The 14,460-nt window shown below is 40.7% G+C and overlaps 1 protein-coding gene and 1 long non-coding RNA gene across 2 annotated transcripts; one reads left to right on the top strand and one right to left on the bottom strand.

Annotated features, from left to right (window-relative positions):
• Positions 1 to 1,810: 1,810 nt before the first annotated feature.
• On the top strand, positions 1,811 to 6,020 carry LOC121971196. Its single transcript, XR_006109086.1, has 3 exons — positions 1,811 to 1,959; positions 3,471 to 3,617; positions 5,813 to 6,020. It is a non-coding gene; the product is annotated as an uncharacterized LOC121971196 (long non-coding RNA).
• A 6,414-nt stretch (positions 6,021 to 12,434) lies between these two features.
• Positions 12,435 to 13,326, bottom strand: LOC121971195 (ethylene-response factor C3-like). The gene has a single exon (XM_042522342.1). The coding sequence runs from the start codon at positions 13,293 to 13,295 to the stop codon at positions 12,537 to 12,539; it is 759 nt and encodes a 252-aa protein (XP_042378276.1). The 5' UTR covers positions 13,296 to 13,326; the 3' UTR covers positions 12,435 to 12,536.
• Positions 13,327 to 14,460: the final 1,134 nt, after the last annotated feature.

The following is a 14,460-nucleotide window of genomic DNA, read 5'->3' as shown; positions in this document are numbered from 1 at the left end:
TGTGATAGGAGAGATTAAGGAGAGAGAATGTGTGTGATAAAATGATGAGAGAGAAACTATGATGAGAGAGAAAATATAATGAGAGAGAATAAGGAGAGATAAGTGATATGAAAGAAAAAATAAATAAATATATTTTGATATTTGATATTAATGGAGAAAATTTTAGTTTTAAGTCAAGGGTATTTTTGGAATAAGGGAATATTTTGATTGATGAAAATAGGGTAATGGCTCATTGAAGGGGGGGTACATGGGAATGAGTTATTACCCAATTTCAAGGATTCATTCCCTTATTTGTATTCCTATTCCTATAATCCAAACATTAACAATGGGAATCAATGATTCCCATTCCCATTCCCCACTCCTATTACCCTAAACCAAACGCCCCCTTAGTATTCGGTTTGATAAAAACTTGTTTATATTCGTTCAATATACACAAGATTAATTAAATAAATAAGCTTGAACATCTCGTTAAATTAAATAAACAAGTTTGAGCACATATGTGTTCAGCTCGTTAACGCTCGTGAACAATGTTCACGAACCATATTTATTAATAAAACTCTTTTCAATATACTAAATAAATAATATAATAAAATAAAATAAACAAATAAGTTTAAATTATCAAGCTCATTAATCAATCAAACAATTAAAGTTTTCAAACAATCAAACAAATTTGAATTGAGAGTTCGATAATATCTAAACAAACCAAACTTGAACCAAGCTCAATCCAAACTCGAACCAAACTCAGGCCAAACTTGAATTGAGAGTGCAATAACATCTAAACAAGCCAAGCTCAAGCCAAGTTTCAAAGAAACTCAAGCTCATAAAAAATAAATCAAGCCAAACTTGAACAATCATTTTAAAAAGTTAGTTCATTTTAAGCTCGGCTCGGCTCGACTCATTTACAGCCATACCTATGAAATGACATATCAGAAAAATATTTCTGACATCATATCTTAACAGGGTATGCAAATCCCTGGTAAGATAGCAGAAGCTTCGGTCATACGATCCGCTTATTGACTATGCCCTGTTGTCAGCAACATTATCTTTCAAAGAGATATTAAGAGATATGAGAGGGCTCTTATTGTTTGGCCGAGCGGGGGAACCGCTCCGTCAGGGATCCTCGCTAGGTCGATCTCCGTTATTTTTCTTCGTAATCCCTTAGCTTAGTTGATTGTTTCCACTCGATCAGAATAGCGGTCCGATCGTCTCAGTATTCCTCTGATTCACAATGAGTATATGATCTTACTGTAATGCTCTTGGCCAGACGGACGATCCGCTAAGACAAATCGCTTGGTAGATTGGACATTTCAGGCCCGATCAACGATTAAAGTCAATTTCTACTCGACCAACTTGGGTAAGACTATTGACCATGGTTGATCATGTTGACCATGTAGATTTTAATTTTTTACATCGACTACTATTTCTGTATTTGATCCGTACTTAGTGGACTTGGTTTATCACCACATCAATAAGTTGACAAGTCTCCAAACTACATTCAATCAATTCAAAAAATTAAACTAAAAAATTTTAATTTTTAACAAATTCGATGTAAATCTGTGAGCTATGATCCGGATAAGATTGACTTTGGTGAAGAATAAGTCAACTCATGAACCCCAATTACAATGGTCGGTCAAAGTTGACAAAATCTTTATAGAAAAATTAATAATGAATCAGCTAACAACAAATCTAGGACTATCAGTTTGATAGAAAATTAAAGCGACCATCAGTTACCGACTTTTCGATGAAGACAATTAATTTGAAACATGTCGTATTAATCGTATAATAACGCATAAATTATGGTTTCGCTTCGCATTGTTCTTCGGATTAGGTTATCTCGAACAGGCAACTGATCGAGCAGCTGTGGCTCGACGGCGACCGACTCGATGGAGATTTTTCTTTTTCATCTCCACTGCTCCTTGATTTCACTTCATTGTGTAGCTGAAATTCCTCTCTCACCAGGTACGCATTCGAATTCTCGATTCATTGAACGGCTGTCGATCGCTCATCGCCTAGCGATCCAGATTCGATGCGTGAAATTTTCTAGAAGGACGAAGATCCTCGATCTAGGCTTTTTCGGCTTATTCGGATTTCATGTGATTTCCGGATTGATGGTCTCACATTGATTCTTAGGTTGAAGATTTCGGCCTGGAATGATGCTTTTCGCTCTATATATATCATCCTTTTTGGGGGTTTTATCGCCAGCAACTAATTTTGCATTCTTACTGTCTTAGAAATTTCAGATATCTACTATCAAAAACAATGTAGACTCTATAAGAGTAGTTTTCCAGTGCAAGCTTACAGTTTATAGATTCTGATTCCGTACGTGTTTATCTTAGTTATCTTAAGATCCTCATATCACTGTTAGCTTAATCTAAGAACTGTCATTGTATTATATTTTAATAAAAGGTAACATTTTGTGTTTATTATATTTACTTTAAATATGTGCAATTTGAATAAATATAATAATGTCCCATAATGATAGGTTTTGTTTGTGAAAAACTATAAATATATATATATAACATGTCTCTTAACTATTTCTAATCAAGTATTATACAAGAGCAATATTAAAATATTGAGACTAGCATGTAAGTTAACTAATTACTTAATCTTACAAACCATAGATATAAGATACCCCTTGATTAACTAGATGTAGATCTGCTACATTAATGGTCCCCCTTGTGCCGACCCCACGGATATGGAGGGAGGTACATGCAGGTACACAGGCGTCAAGCACATGGTGGGGTAAACCCCAGGTCGTCAATTCCTGAGAATCGATCCCTGACTATTACGCCAGAGATGTCATGTGCCCACCATCTGTGCTACGTCCTGGGGGCACCCCTCGATTAACTATAACTACTAAAATGCATGACTATGCCCAAAGTCTATGTAGAGATTAAGAAATATATAGATTGATGAGAGGATAATATGATCAATGCATCGTAAATCAATCTATATATCATGGATAAAAGGACTAAGTTACACATTAAAATAGTCATAGATAGGTTAGATTGGATCTATGACATTCTCGTCACTTGGGTAGCCATAATGTATTGCTAGATATCACTCATTGCTCGTGTCTTTAAAATGTGATTTTAGAATTATTGCCAACATTACGAGAACCTATTGGGTCACACACCAAGAACACACCAATTTTGGAGTTTGTTTTATTTTAGTGTGACTAAAATAAAGTGAGTCTAAGTTTTAAGTCTGAAATTAATTTCAGATCTTAAACCAATGAGTTAATTTAATAGGATCTCAATGGATTACCAGGTTAATCTAATTGGATTAATGGTTAATCTAATATTTATTTGGATTTTTTAAACAAGCTCAAATGAATGAAACCCACGTTATTAAATAATGTCTTATTAGATAAGACTTGGCCACGTTTTACAAGAACATGTCTTATATGATAAGATTGTGATAACCCTAAAAGTTAGAGTTTGATCTTAACTTGTATATATGTATGGTAGCTAGCGAACAAAAAACATGAGACTCCAATTGTGCTCGTGAGACGGGCGGTAGTTGTGCTCATGTGGATATCAAAGAGGTGCGAATACTCTGATCGTGCTTAGATTGGCTTGACTCTCGAGATTCGCAAAGGTTCTGCGTATCTAGAGGTATCTTTCTACACCAATGATTTAATTTGAATTTGCATGGATCTCTGGTGGTGGATTTATTTTCCGCTGTGTTTTAATGTTTGATTTTTCTCCAGAACCCAACAAGAACTACTTTGGGATACTTAACATGCTATCTCTATATCATGATCTGAAGTGTGTTTCAGATTTACATTTATGTATATAGAAAACCTTCGCTCGAATGACAAGTTCCCTGAGATGATATTAAACAAGCTTCAAACCTATTTGTAGATGATCTCTAATCCATGGCAAGCACTTAATTGCTTTGCAACTATAGCATCAACAATTGCATGCCATTTCAAACTAAGTTATGAACTAAGAACAGTAGCCCTAAGGCATAGCCGAGTTGGTTATTGTAAGTTTGTATAATTGAGCAAGAGTCGAATCCCGGCAAAGACCGAAGACTTACCCTCCATGGCTAGTTTCGGTTTCCTGATTTACTCCTCCCAATGGTGTGGGGGCAGTTGTGGGGGCTGCTAGGATAATGGATTTCACCTTTTTACAGAAGTGAACAAAGAACGATAGACAATTTAATGTGGCCTAGGGTAAATAAAAAAAGACAACCATGGTTAAAGTTTTATTTGGGCAGCGATTGAAACTTGCAGAAACAATGAGACAATTTGATTAACAGCTTCCTATTTGAGGATGTAGAAGACATAACTCTAGCATGGATCATACTTGAGGCAAAACTTTGCACCTAGGATTCCCTTTTCGATAACATCATCCTTCAGGTAACACCTTTCATGTTTTGGACATATCTCCCAAACAACCTTCAAATTCTTCTGGATGTATTGTCACTATTGGTTTATGTGGATAATTCGTTCCTTTCCTCCACCTCTCCCGTCCCTTTCAATGATCCAAGTAAACAAGCCATAAGTTCTTTTTCCCTGTATTAGCAAAAGGTAGGTGTTTGCCCTTCCCTCAAAATGAAACTTTAATTTTAACACCTGTTCAGTATATCTTCATTTATAGACCTACGTAAATTGTATGCTTCAGTGTATTTCTTGCTATGAATCTACCAAAGAGGGAAGAAGTATCATGACCCGAGATCTAAGTTCAAGCTATCCTAGTTTGTCTCTCTATCTTTTCCATTGTCTTAACTCATATCTCATGACAAATCAAACCATTGAATGCACTGACCATCATTTCTAAGGTTGAAATTATTCATGATTTCCCCCACTTTGAATTAGTGGTTCGTCTTGTCAAGTTACAAAGATCAACTTGCTATGATAGAACAAACATACACAGGAAGTGCTCACTGTGCTGATTGGTCATCTTGATCGAAAGATATATTTGTCGAAGCTTCTCCTCATCTGAGGCTGACAGTTTTCCAGAAAGCCTGAAGAAAATGATCAGACAATAAAGAACAGTCCGGATGTCCAATCAATTGGAGTTTTTCAGACAATAAGTAGGAGCATGGCATGAGATAAAATTCAGCATCCAACTTCACCTCTTATTTTGTAATTTTTCTCATCTTGCACTAAATTTTAGGTTATGCATGGTAAACTAATATAAGAGAATGAGTTGGGAAAAGGAAATACCATGGTAGGTTCTTAAGTCTGAATGTTTACATAATCAAATGAGAGATATCAAATTTGAACATTAGGGCTATATTGTAGTAAAAGATTATTGCATTTATCCAAGGTGTCTTTTACAACTCGTCCCCAGCTTATATTTATATGAAAAGAGGTAAATTAAAGGATCAATTTATAGCTGACTGTCAAGTTGACTAGGGAGTGAGAGATATTTTTTTTCGAGGGCATACTCTCATTGGGAATTGATCTCTCACCTTATTACAATAAATCTGTCACCCTCTAATCAATTATTTATTCCCATACATCAAGGCTATATTACTTAGAAGGTTTCAATAGCAGTTTCAGTGAGGCAATGGAGACTCCAAATGGAAGACATCATTTTATTTTACACATACAAACCAAACTGAAATCCTTGTTTCTCTACTAAATTCGTTTCATGTGAAATGGAAGTTATACATCTTTTGTTTGGTTTTAATCCTCAGTTTGATAGCTCAGCACTGAGACAACTCATTGACTTGTGAATTAAAAAGAAAATGACAACGCTTAGCTTAAAGAATCTTCCACAAAGTTTACGATGATAAAGATTACTTTGACTTCAATTCTGTTGATATTATTGACTAAATGTGATCAATATCATGGCAGGCAACACTATAGGCCTACCTTGTGCTATAAATGCATGAACCTGCTACATTGCCACCAGTACGTGGCACCGCCAACCAACTAGCTTTCCATGGTAAAGACAAAAAAAAAAACAAAACAGGTTATCATTATCACTCTCCTTAATACGTGGAAGGATTTTTGTTTTTTTGACATACATTCTCAGTGTTTGCAACCTGGAATATTTAGAGCATTCACAATGAAAGTTTCTTCGGAGCTCTCATTATGATGTGGATCCAGCGAAGGAGCTCCCTTTTATATGGAGAGAGTGTTCCTTCCTATAATTATGAGGGAGCGGCTTCGTATTCTTCGTTATTTTTTTTAAAAAATTTTTATTAAAATTTTTTATTAAATATTTTTATTTCTGATTTAAAAATAAAAAATATTATTAAAATAATGAGTTTAAATTTTATTTCTGATTAATAATTTATGAATTTAAATTTTATTAAAATTTAATTATATATAATTGTAAAATAGAAAGGTGAGAGAAATATATATAATGAAAAGTGTAGGGTCGTTGAAGATGTTGAGAGATTTTTTTGACAATGAAAAGATGCATGAAGTTTTTTATTTTTGACGTGACATAGATGTGTCAACGAAGGAGCTCAGAGAGGTTCCATGACTGTAGATATCCTTATAATCATCCGCATCTTATCAAATATAAGAGCATTTTTATGATGGTTTAATACAAATGCATGCCAAGGTTGATTCAGACCTGGGTTTTGTTTCTTCTGTTATTATAAATACATCTACATCAGTTATTAATGTTTCTACACGAAAAGTTAACATGCCTAACATTCATTATGGATTTCTTCATCCTTCAAAGACTTGATATTTCAACTCAGAAACTGGTAAAATATAGAACAACCAATCAATTCTTCCAAAGAAAACACACGGAATGACAGGTGAAACAAGGAATTCTCACTTCAGAGAGGACTTGCTACCTCCTCAGATACAATGTATGCAAACGTGCCAATAATATATGAATGTAGCCTTTTGCCAATCATTCAAGTTCTGCATTTGTTGCATCATTTTGCCAAAATGATGGGGCGTCTAACTATCTGCCTTTTTATTGCTGATATATCATTATTTTTCATTATTTTTTTCCTAAAAAAAGATCATGTCGTAGTAATTCTTTGTGTCAGATTTGAACTGAAGTGTAGATTGCCACTGTAATAATGGTATCTGATCTCTTTCGAAAGTTGAGTTAAATGGGGTACCGGTGACGATGGCGAGAATGTTGACGAAGAGAGGAATCTGGGGCTTGGGAGGACAGGATCACTGATAGTATCCACGACTCTGTAACTAAACACCACCAACCAAGTACCTAGAAGTGTTAGAGCAAGAACTAGGGAAGAGGTCCCTGACGTAAGAGAGGCCGAACTGAAAAAGATGAAGAACCATAAATGTGCGCATAAGTAAGACTATTGTCTAGTGCGTACCTGGTCAACGGAGAGGACCTCTCCCTTTGTACTGTCTTTTGTAATCTCCGCAATCATAAGACATCAAAGAATGTCGCATGTCAAGGGGTGTCGGGTAAAAGAAGATGTACGAGGGACTTCCATTGGGTAGAGGAAAGTTTCACAGTTGGTACGTGGCAGTGTATTGCAATATTCCTTGATGAATATTTGTTACTTTCTGATAAGTTATTGTGATGCTCTGACAGTGTTGTCGTCTTAGGGGTCTGATCGAATAAGATGTCGACCAGGAGTAAGGCTCAGACGATGCCTAGGAGAAGTGAGGGGATTGAGCCTTGAAGATCCGACTGACTAAAAAGCTGGCCGACAGTAGGACTGGATGGTGCCCAAGTAAGGGAATTGAGTCTTGGAGGTCCGACCAGCTAAGAAGCCGATCGGGAGTAAGACTGGGATGGTGCCTAGGAGAAGGGGACGGAGCCCTGGGTTCAACCGGCTAAGAGGCCAGCCGGGATTAAGATCGGGATGATGCTTAGGAGAAGGGGACTGAGTTCTGGGTCAGACCGACAAGAGGCCGGCTGGGATTAGGGGAGTAGACTGCTTGAACACGTAGTCTTTAACCATGACCGTCACATCTTCCCCACTTTTGACTGTCATGTCATCTTGACTATCGTCTCCGTCCTAGTAGTGGGGTCATTCACTATTTTCCATCTCCCGCATGATTAGTGAGGCAAATGCTAGAGATCTAACAATATTGTAGCAACAGCAGGACCTGAACTTGCAGGCAATTGAGCTGGGCTCCTTGCGAGCCGAACTAGACCGAACCAAAGCTAAGTTGGCGTCTTCCTTGCAAGTCTACAAAGGTGAATCGAACAAATGTTTAAGGACGGAACAAGCTGCCTATATCTGCTTGGGCTGTAATTTGATGACTCGTTCGTATCTGGGGTGGGAGGAGCAGTCCGACACCCCTGCGAAGAAGAACGCTTAACGACTAGTCCGTTAGATGATTATTTTGTATTACGAAAGAATTGTAGGAGAGAGACCAGAAATTACTTTTTATGGGTTTTTATTAATTGGATTTTGTGTTGTGTGCTTGTTGATGGCATATTGATCTCCGTGTTGACTTTATTATCCTTAATCGTTGTATGGTTTATTCTTTTCCTCTCTCATAGATGAATGATTAACTCTCATGCTTGAGCGTTGATCGGATTATGAGGTAGAGGTCGTGGTGTTGAAGGGTGACGACATGCGTGTATTGCTAAGTGTCGCCACGATCATGTTAAGTGTAGGGCAGAGCGACTGTTGAGATAAGCGTCGGGCAGAGCGACTGTGCAGATAAACGCCGGGCAGAGCGGCTGTAGAGATAAAAGTCGGACAGGGTGGCTGTGGAGATAAGTGCCAGGCAGAGCGGTTGTAGAGATAAGAGCCGGACCGGGTGGTCGTGGAGATAAGTGCTGGGTAGAGCGACTGTAGAGATAAGAGCCGGGTTGGGTGGTTGTGGAGACAAGTGTTGGACGGATTTTTATCCTGGCTGGGAAGTTATAGGTGCAAGAGCCTTGCTCGCTTATAACTCGCACTAGGGCGAGAGTCTGAAATCCGATCGGGTGGTCGTTGGGACGTGAGAGCCCTGCTCGCTTATAACTCTTACGGGGGTGAGAGTCTGAAATTCGATCGGGTGGTCATTGAGACGCGAGAGCTTTGCTCACTTATAACTCACACAGGGATAAGAGTCTGGGATCCGATCGGATGGTCATTAGGACGCGAGAGTCTTGCTCGCTTATAACTTGCATAAAGGCGAGAGTATGAGATCCGACCAGATGATCGTTAGGATGCAAGAGCCCTGCTCGTTTATAACTCGCACGAGGCCGAGAGTCTAGAATCTGGGTGGTCATTGAGACGCGAGAGTTTTGCTCGCTTATAACTCGCATGGGGGCGAGAGTCAGGGATCCAACCAGATGGTCGTTAGGACGCAAGAGCTCTACTCGCTTATAACTCCCACGGGGACGAGAGTCTGAAATTTGACCAGGCGATCATTGAGACGTGAGAGCCTTGTTCGCTTATAATTCGCAAGGGGGAGAGAGTCTAGAATCCGACCGAGCGTTCATTGTGACATGAGAGCGCTGCTCACTTATAACTTGCACGGGGGCGAGAGTCTCAGATTTGACCAGTTGGTCGTTAGGATGCGAGAGTCTTGTTCGTTTATAACTCGCACGAGGGCGAGAGCCTTAGATTCAACCGGTTGGCCATTGGGATGCGAGAGCCCTACTCGCTTATAACTCGCACGAGGGCGAGAGACTGTAATATGACCGGATGGTCGTTGGTATGTGAGAGCTCTGCTCCCTTATAACTCGCACGGGGCGAGAGTCTAGAATTCGACCGGGCGATCGTTCGGACGCGAGAGCCTTGCTTGCTTATAAGTCGCATGAGGGCGAGAGTCTAGAATCCGACCGGACAATCGTTGGGACGCGAGAACCTTGCTCGTTTATAACTCGCACGGGGATGAGAGTTTGGGATCCCATTGGATGGTTGTTAGGATGCGAGAGCTTTGCTCGCTTGTAACTCGCACGGGGACAAGAGTCTGAGATTCGTTTATTAGGTAAAAGTCAGTACAGATAGAGACTGCTCCTTAAGTATCGTAAGGTTGGATGTAATTCACGCTCCTTAGGAGATCCAGCTTCTCATCTTTAACATTTTGGACACAAACCCCTTGAGGAGTTTCTACGGCTCACCCCCTAGGGGTATTAACTTAGTTACATCTCTGACCGTCCCTGCATGGCTGTCCGACCGAGTATAGGACCAGTTTATCTAACGTCTCAAATGCAGCATTTTCTCGGTTCTCCTCCTCCCGGATTTCCTCATTTCCTTTCTTCTATTGCTTGACGAGTAATCTAAGTCTTCTTTCCCTTGAGGCGAATTAGTTGATCGGGCCAAGATGTTAGGGTTCCTGGCCTGTTGTCTCAGAAGTTGGGGCGTGATCTCAGACAGAGGCAGGCCAAGTTCGATTGCTCGGTGAGAGTCCTAAGCCAACTGGAGACAACTTCCTATGTCATGAGAGTGAGATCGGTGGTAAGTGTAATACCGGGCCGCCCATGAGGTAAACTGGTTGACAGGAGCTCGAACTGCCCCGAATCACTGCGTCACCCCTGTTTCTTGACCTGACGGATAATTCAGCCAAAGATCCTTAGGATGGACAGGAGGTGGTGGTGGCCTCTCCGCCTGACCGGATAGAGTTGGGGTCTGTATTTCTTTCCTCCGGACGGTTTAAACTTCCTCTACATTAATATATTTGGCCGCTTTCTCTAGAAAATCGTTGAAGTCCTTTGCAATCTTCTGGATGAGGGCTCGGAAGAAATCTCCCTCTAATAGGCATTGAGAGAAGACGTTTATCAATATCTCAAAAGTAGCAGGAGGGATGTTGAGTGCCGATTGGTTGAAACGCTTAATATATGCTCTTAAGGACTTTATAACTCCTTGTTTGAGCACAAACAGATTATAATTAGTTTTCTAGTATCTTCTGCTACTGGCGAAGTGGTGTAGGAAGACATTTTTGAATTATTTGAAACAGTTAATAGATCCCATTGACTACCTGTCGAACCATCTTTACGCTGAGCTGGAGAGAGTATTGAGAAACACTCGACATTTTATTGTGTCGTTGTACTGATGCAATAGAGAAGCGTTCTAGAATTTTTAGAGATGTACCTCCGGGTCATTATTACGTCTGTACTCTCCAATAGATCGGGATTTATAACGCTTAGGAAGTTTTTTGTCTAGCACTCCCTGGGAGAAAGGGATGCTGAGTTGTTCAGGTGTCTCTTGAATGGCTAAGACTTTTCCTCTCTTTGGGTCCCTGGAGAGTGAGTTTCTGATTGAGGAGGCCTGAGAGTGCTCCATTCTGTTGCCACCTTCTACAGGGGTTCGATACAACGCCTGAGGAAATTCGCATGGCCACATCCTTTTGGACCTTCCGTTTGAAGTGGACAGCCCGCCCTTCGAAGCCACAGGTGCGCGGCGTGGATGAGAATCCGCTCGCATCTTAGCCTCCTTGAATAACTCTATTCCTCAGGGGTTATAGTGACGTTGATCTTACCGGTGTCTTCCATTTTCATGTTCCGGAACATATGAATGTAATTCCCACATATGGCACGGAATTTAATCTAATTCGGAAGCTAAGTCAGATGGGGTACCATTGATGATGGTGAGACTCTTGATGAAGAGAGAAGTTTGGGGCCTGGGAGGAGAGGATCGCTGATTGTACCCATGACCCTGCAAGCACGACCAACCAAGCACCCGAAAGTATTAGAGCAAGAACTAAGGAAGTGGTCTCTGACGCAGGCCCTTCGACGCTCAAGTCAGAAGAGAGGCCGAGCGGAAAAAATGAAGAACCGTAAATGTGTGCGTAAGTAAGACTATTGTCTAGCGTGTACCTGGCCAACGGAGAGAACTTTCCTTTTTATACTGTCTTTTGTAACATTCACAATCATAAGACATCAGAGAATGTCGCATGTCAGGGGGTGTCGGGTAAAAAAGAATGTATTAGGAACTTTCATTGGGTAGACGAAAGTTCCATGGTTGGTATGTGGCAGGGTATTGAAATATTCCTTTACAAATATATGTTACTTTTTGACAAGTTGTTGTGATTCCCTGACAGTGTTGTCCCTTTGGGAGTCCAACTAGATAAGAGGCCGACCAGGAGTAAGGCTGAGATGATGTTTAGGAGAAGTGAGGGGACTGAGCTCTGTAGGTCCGACTGGCTAAGAAGTCGGTCGGGAGTAGGACTGGGATGATGCCTACTAGAAGTGAGGGGATTGAGCCTTGGAGATCCGACCGACTAAGAAATTGACCGGGAGTAAGACTGGGATGGTACCCAAGAGAAAGAGACGGAGCCTTACGTCTGATCAACTAAAAGGCCGACCGAGATTAAGACCGAAATTGTGCTTAGGAGAAAAGGATTGAATCCTGAATTTGACCGACTAAGAGGTCGATCGGGATTAAGGGAGTAGACTGCTTGAACACATAATTTTTAATCATGACTGTCACACAACTTCTGACGGTCACATCTCCGTTCTAGCCGTGAGTCATCCGCCATTCCCCGTATCAGTATGCACATGGCGTGTTTTTTTTTTTTTTTTTTAAAAAGCTTCATTTTACATATATTAGGAAGAAGGAAGAAGGAAGAAGGAAGAAGGAAGAAGGAAGAAGGAAGAAAGAACTGCTTGTTAGTTGGAGGAAGAAATCTTGGAACAGGGTAGAGATTTGCCTCCTTAAAAAAACAGAGGATGAATTTCATGAATTCATCAGGGATTGGCAGCAACCTCTGATGTCCTCAGAAGCTCCTCCAGGTAGTCTGCTCCCAGGTCCTCAAACTCCACCACGTTGCTGCCGCCGCTGCTGCTACTGCTATTACTATTGCTGCGTGTCATTTCCTTAGCGTTCTCCTTCTTGATCATCGACTTTCGCCGAATGGAGTGGCGGCGCTTGAGCACCAACACGGGCGACACCTCCTCCTCCTTCTCCGTGCGGTCCATTCCGAGTAGCGACTCCCGGACCTGCTCCACTGGGAAATTGAGCACGGCAGTGGCGCCGCGAATTGTGAAAGCCGCCTGGTCGTAGGCCATCGCCGCAGCCTCCGCGCTGTCGAAGGTCCCCAGCCACACCCGGACGCCGTGCCGCGTTGAGTCCCTGATCTCTGCCGCGAACTTCCCCCACGGCCGCTTCCGCACGCCCCGGTAAGCCTTCTCCTTCGCTTCTCGTGCTCCCGCTTTCACCTGCTCCGACGCCTCCGCCTCTGCCTCGGCGGTCTTGTTTAGCGAAGAGTCTACTTCCTCTTCCTTGAGGCGGAGTGGTCTCTGCTCCCGTGGCTCGCCGGAGGCCCCCGCGAGCATCCCGAGCAGCAGCATCTCGTCGGACTCGTTCATGCTGAAGGGCAGAGGGACGTCCGGGTAGAAGAGGTCGAGAGTGAGGGTGGGGAATAGGGATTGGGAGGCCTCGTCAGAGGCGGCGGGGGATTCCGGCGACTGGTAGTTGTGCAAGGAGTCGGAGAAGGAATACTCCATGAAATGCCCTTCTCCTGCCCCAGCGAGCTTGGACAGTTGATTCCCAGAAAGTTAAAATTTATACTGGTGGAGGAGGCCGATTGGATGGATCCGTACAACTCTTACGGGGCCACGCGTCAAAGCCTCGCGTGAAGCTCCATTCAAAATTATAGAGGATCTAAAAATAAAAAATAATAATAACAAAATTTTGAAAAAGCTTATTTTTTAAAATTTTAAAGATATTTTGGACCGTGTCGATGAGTTAGCTTGCCCGATTATGTTCTTTGTTTGAGATATAATTTGATCAATTGATCTGCGAATAAGTTTTCAACTTTTGTAATTGCCAGTTAATTAATCATTTTTTTTTATCTTAAAGGAGCTTCCCTTGCGATTGAACTCTTTGAGAATTTAAAGAGGATTTGAAGACCACAATGACTCCTTCCTGCTTACTCACTCTTTTTCATGCTCATTTTATCTGTGAGGGCTCACAAGATGAGGCAAGTTTTCTATTTCCACTCTGTTTTTTTCTCTTAGAAAATAATGTGAGAATCACATGTTAAATGAGATTTCGAAACAATTTTTTTTTTTTTTTTATGTTAAACTATGGATGCTATGCCAAGCCATCACTTCTAAATCATATCGGCCATCAAATTAGTGTTTAATTTTTATCTCTTCTTTTCAGAGTTCTATATTCAATATTGAAAATATTAGGACAAGTAGTTTCATACTTTGAAAATGGATCAGTGGAAAGGAATTACTCAAGTGTACAACATGGATAGCTAATTCTCATTCACTACCGTCGCTTTATTGGTAAGATCCTCGCTAAGTTTTCTTCTTCTCAATGAATATATGCATGTTATGAGGAATTAAGAAACAATTAGATAGAAAAGGTGAGCAATTGGACTAGTTATTCTACTAGTTCATAATCTGATATACCTTACAAACAAGGATGTTGTTGAATGACAGATTGAAGTTATTACTCTTTCATGATCAGATATACCTTGTAAATAAGGATGCTATTGAATTTCAAAGTGGAATTAGAGATATCAAAGTATTAGGATTCTATTCTATAGAGTTTTTAGTGGATCTATATCATTTTACATGGATTGAAGAATTGAAAGGTTTTTATGGACACACAATATTAAGTTGAAATTTAAAAGAGTTGTGCAAGTGAGCAAACAAGGAT

This window comes from Zingiber officinale, chromosome 4A (assembly GCF_018446385.1).
Source record: "Zingiber officinale cultivar Zhangliang chromosome 4A, Zo_v1.1, whole genome shotgun sequence".
Taxonomy (NCBI): Eukaryota; Viridiplantae; Streptophyta; class Magnoliopsida; order Zingiberales; family Zingiberaceae; genus Zingiber; species Zingiber officinale.
The sequence above is the reverse complement of the archived record's forward strand: the minus strand, read 5'-3'. Positions and strand labels throughout refer to the sequence as shown.

Excerpts from the sequence above, each read along its gene's own strand:
- LOC121971195 (XM_042522342.1), bottom strand. The coding sequence starts at position 13,295 with ATGGAGTATTCCTTCTCCGACTCCTTGCACAACTACCAGTCGCCGGAA.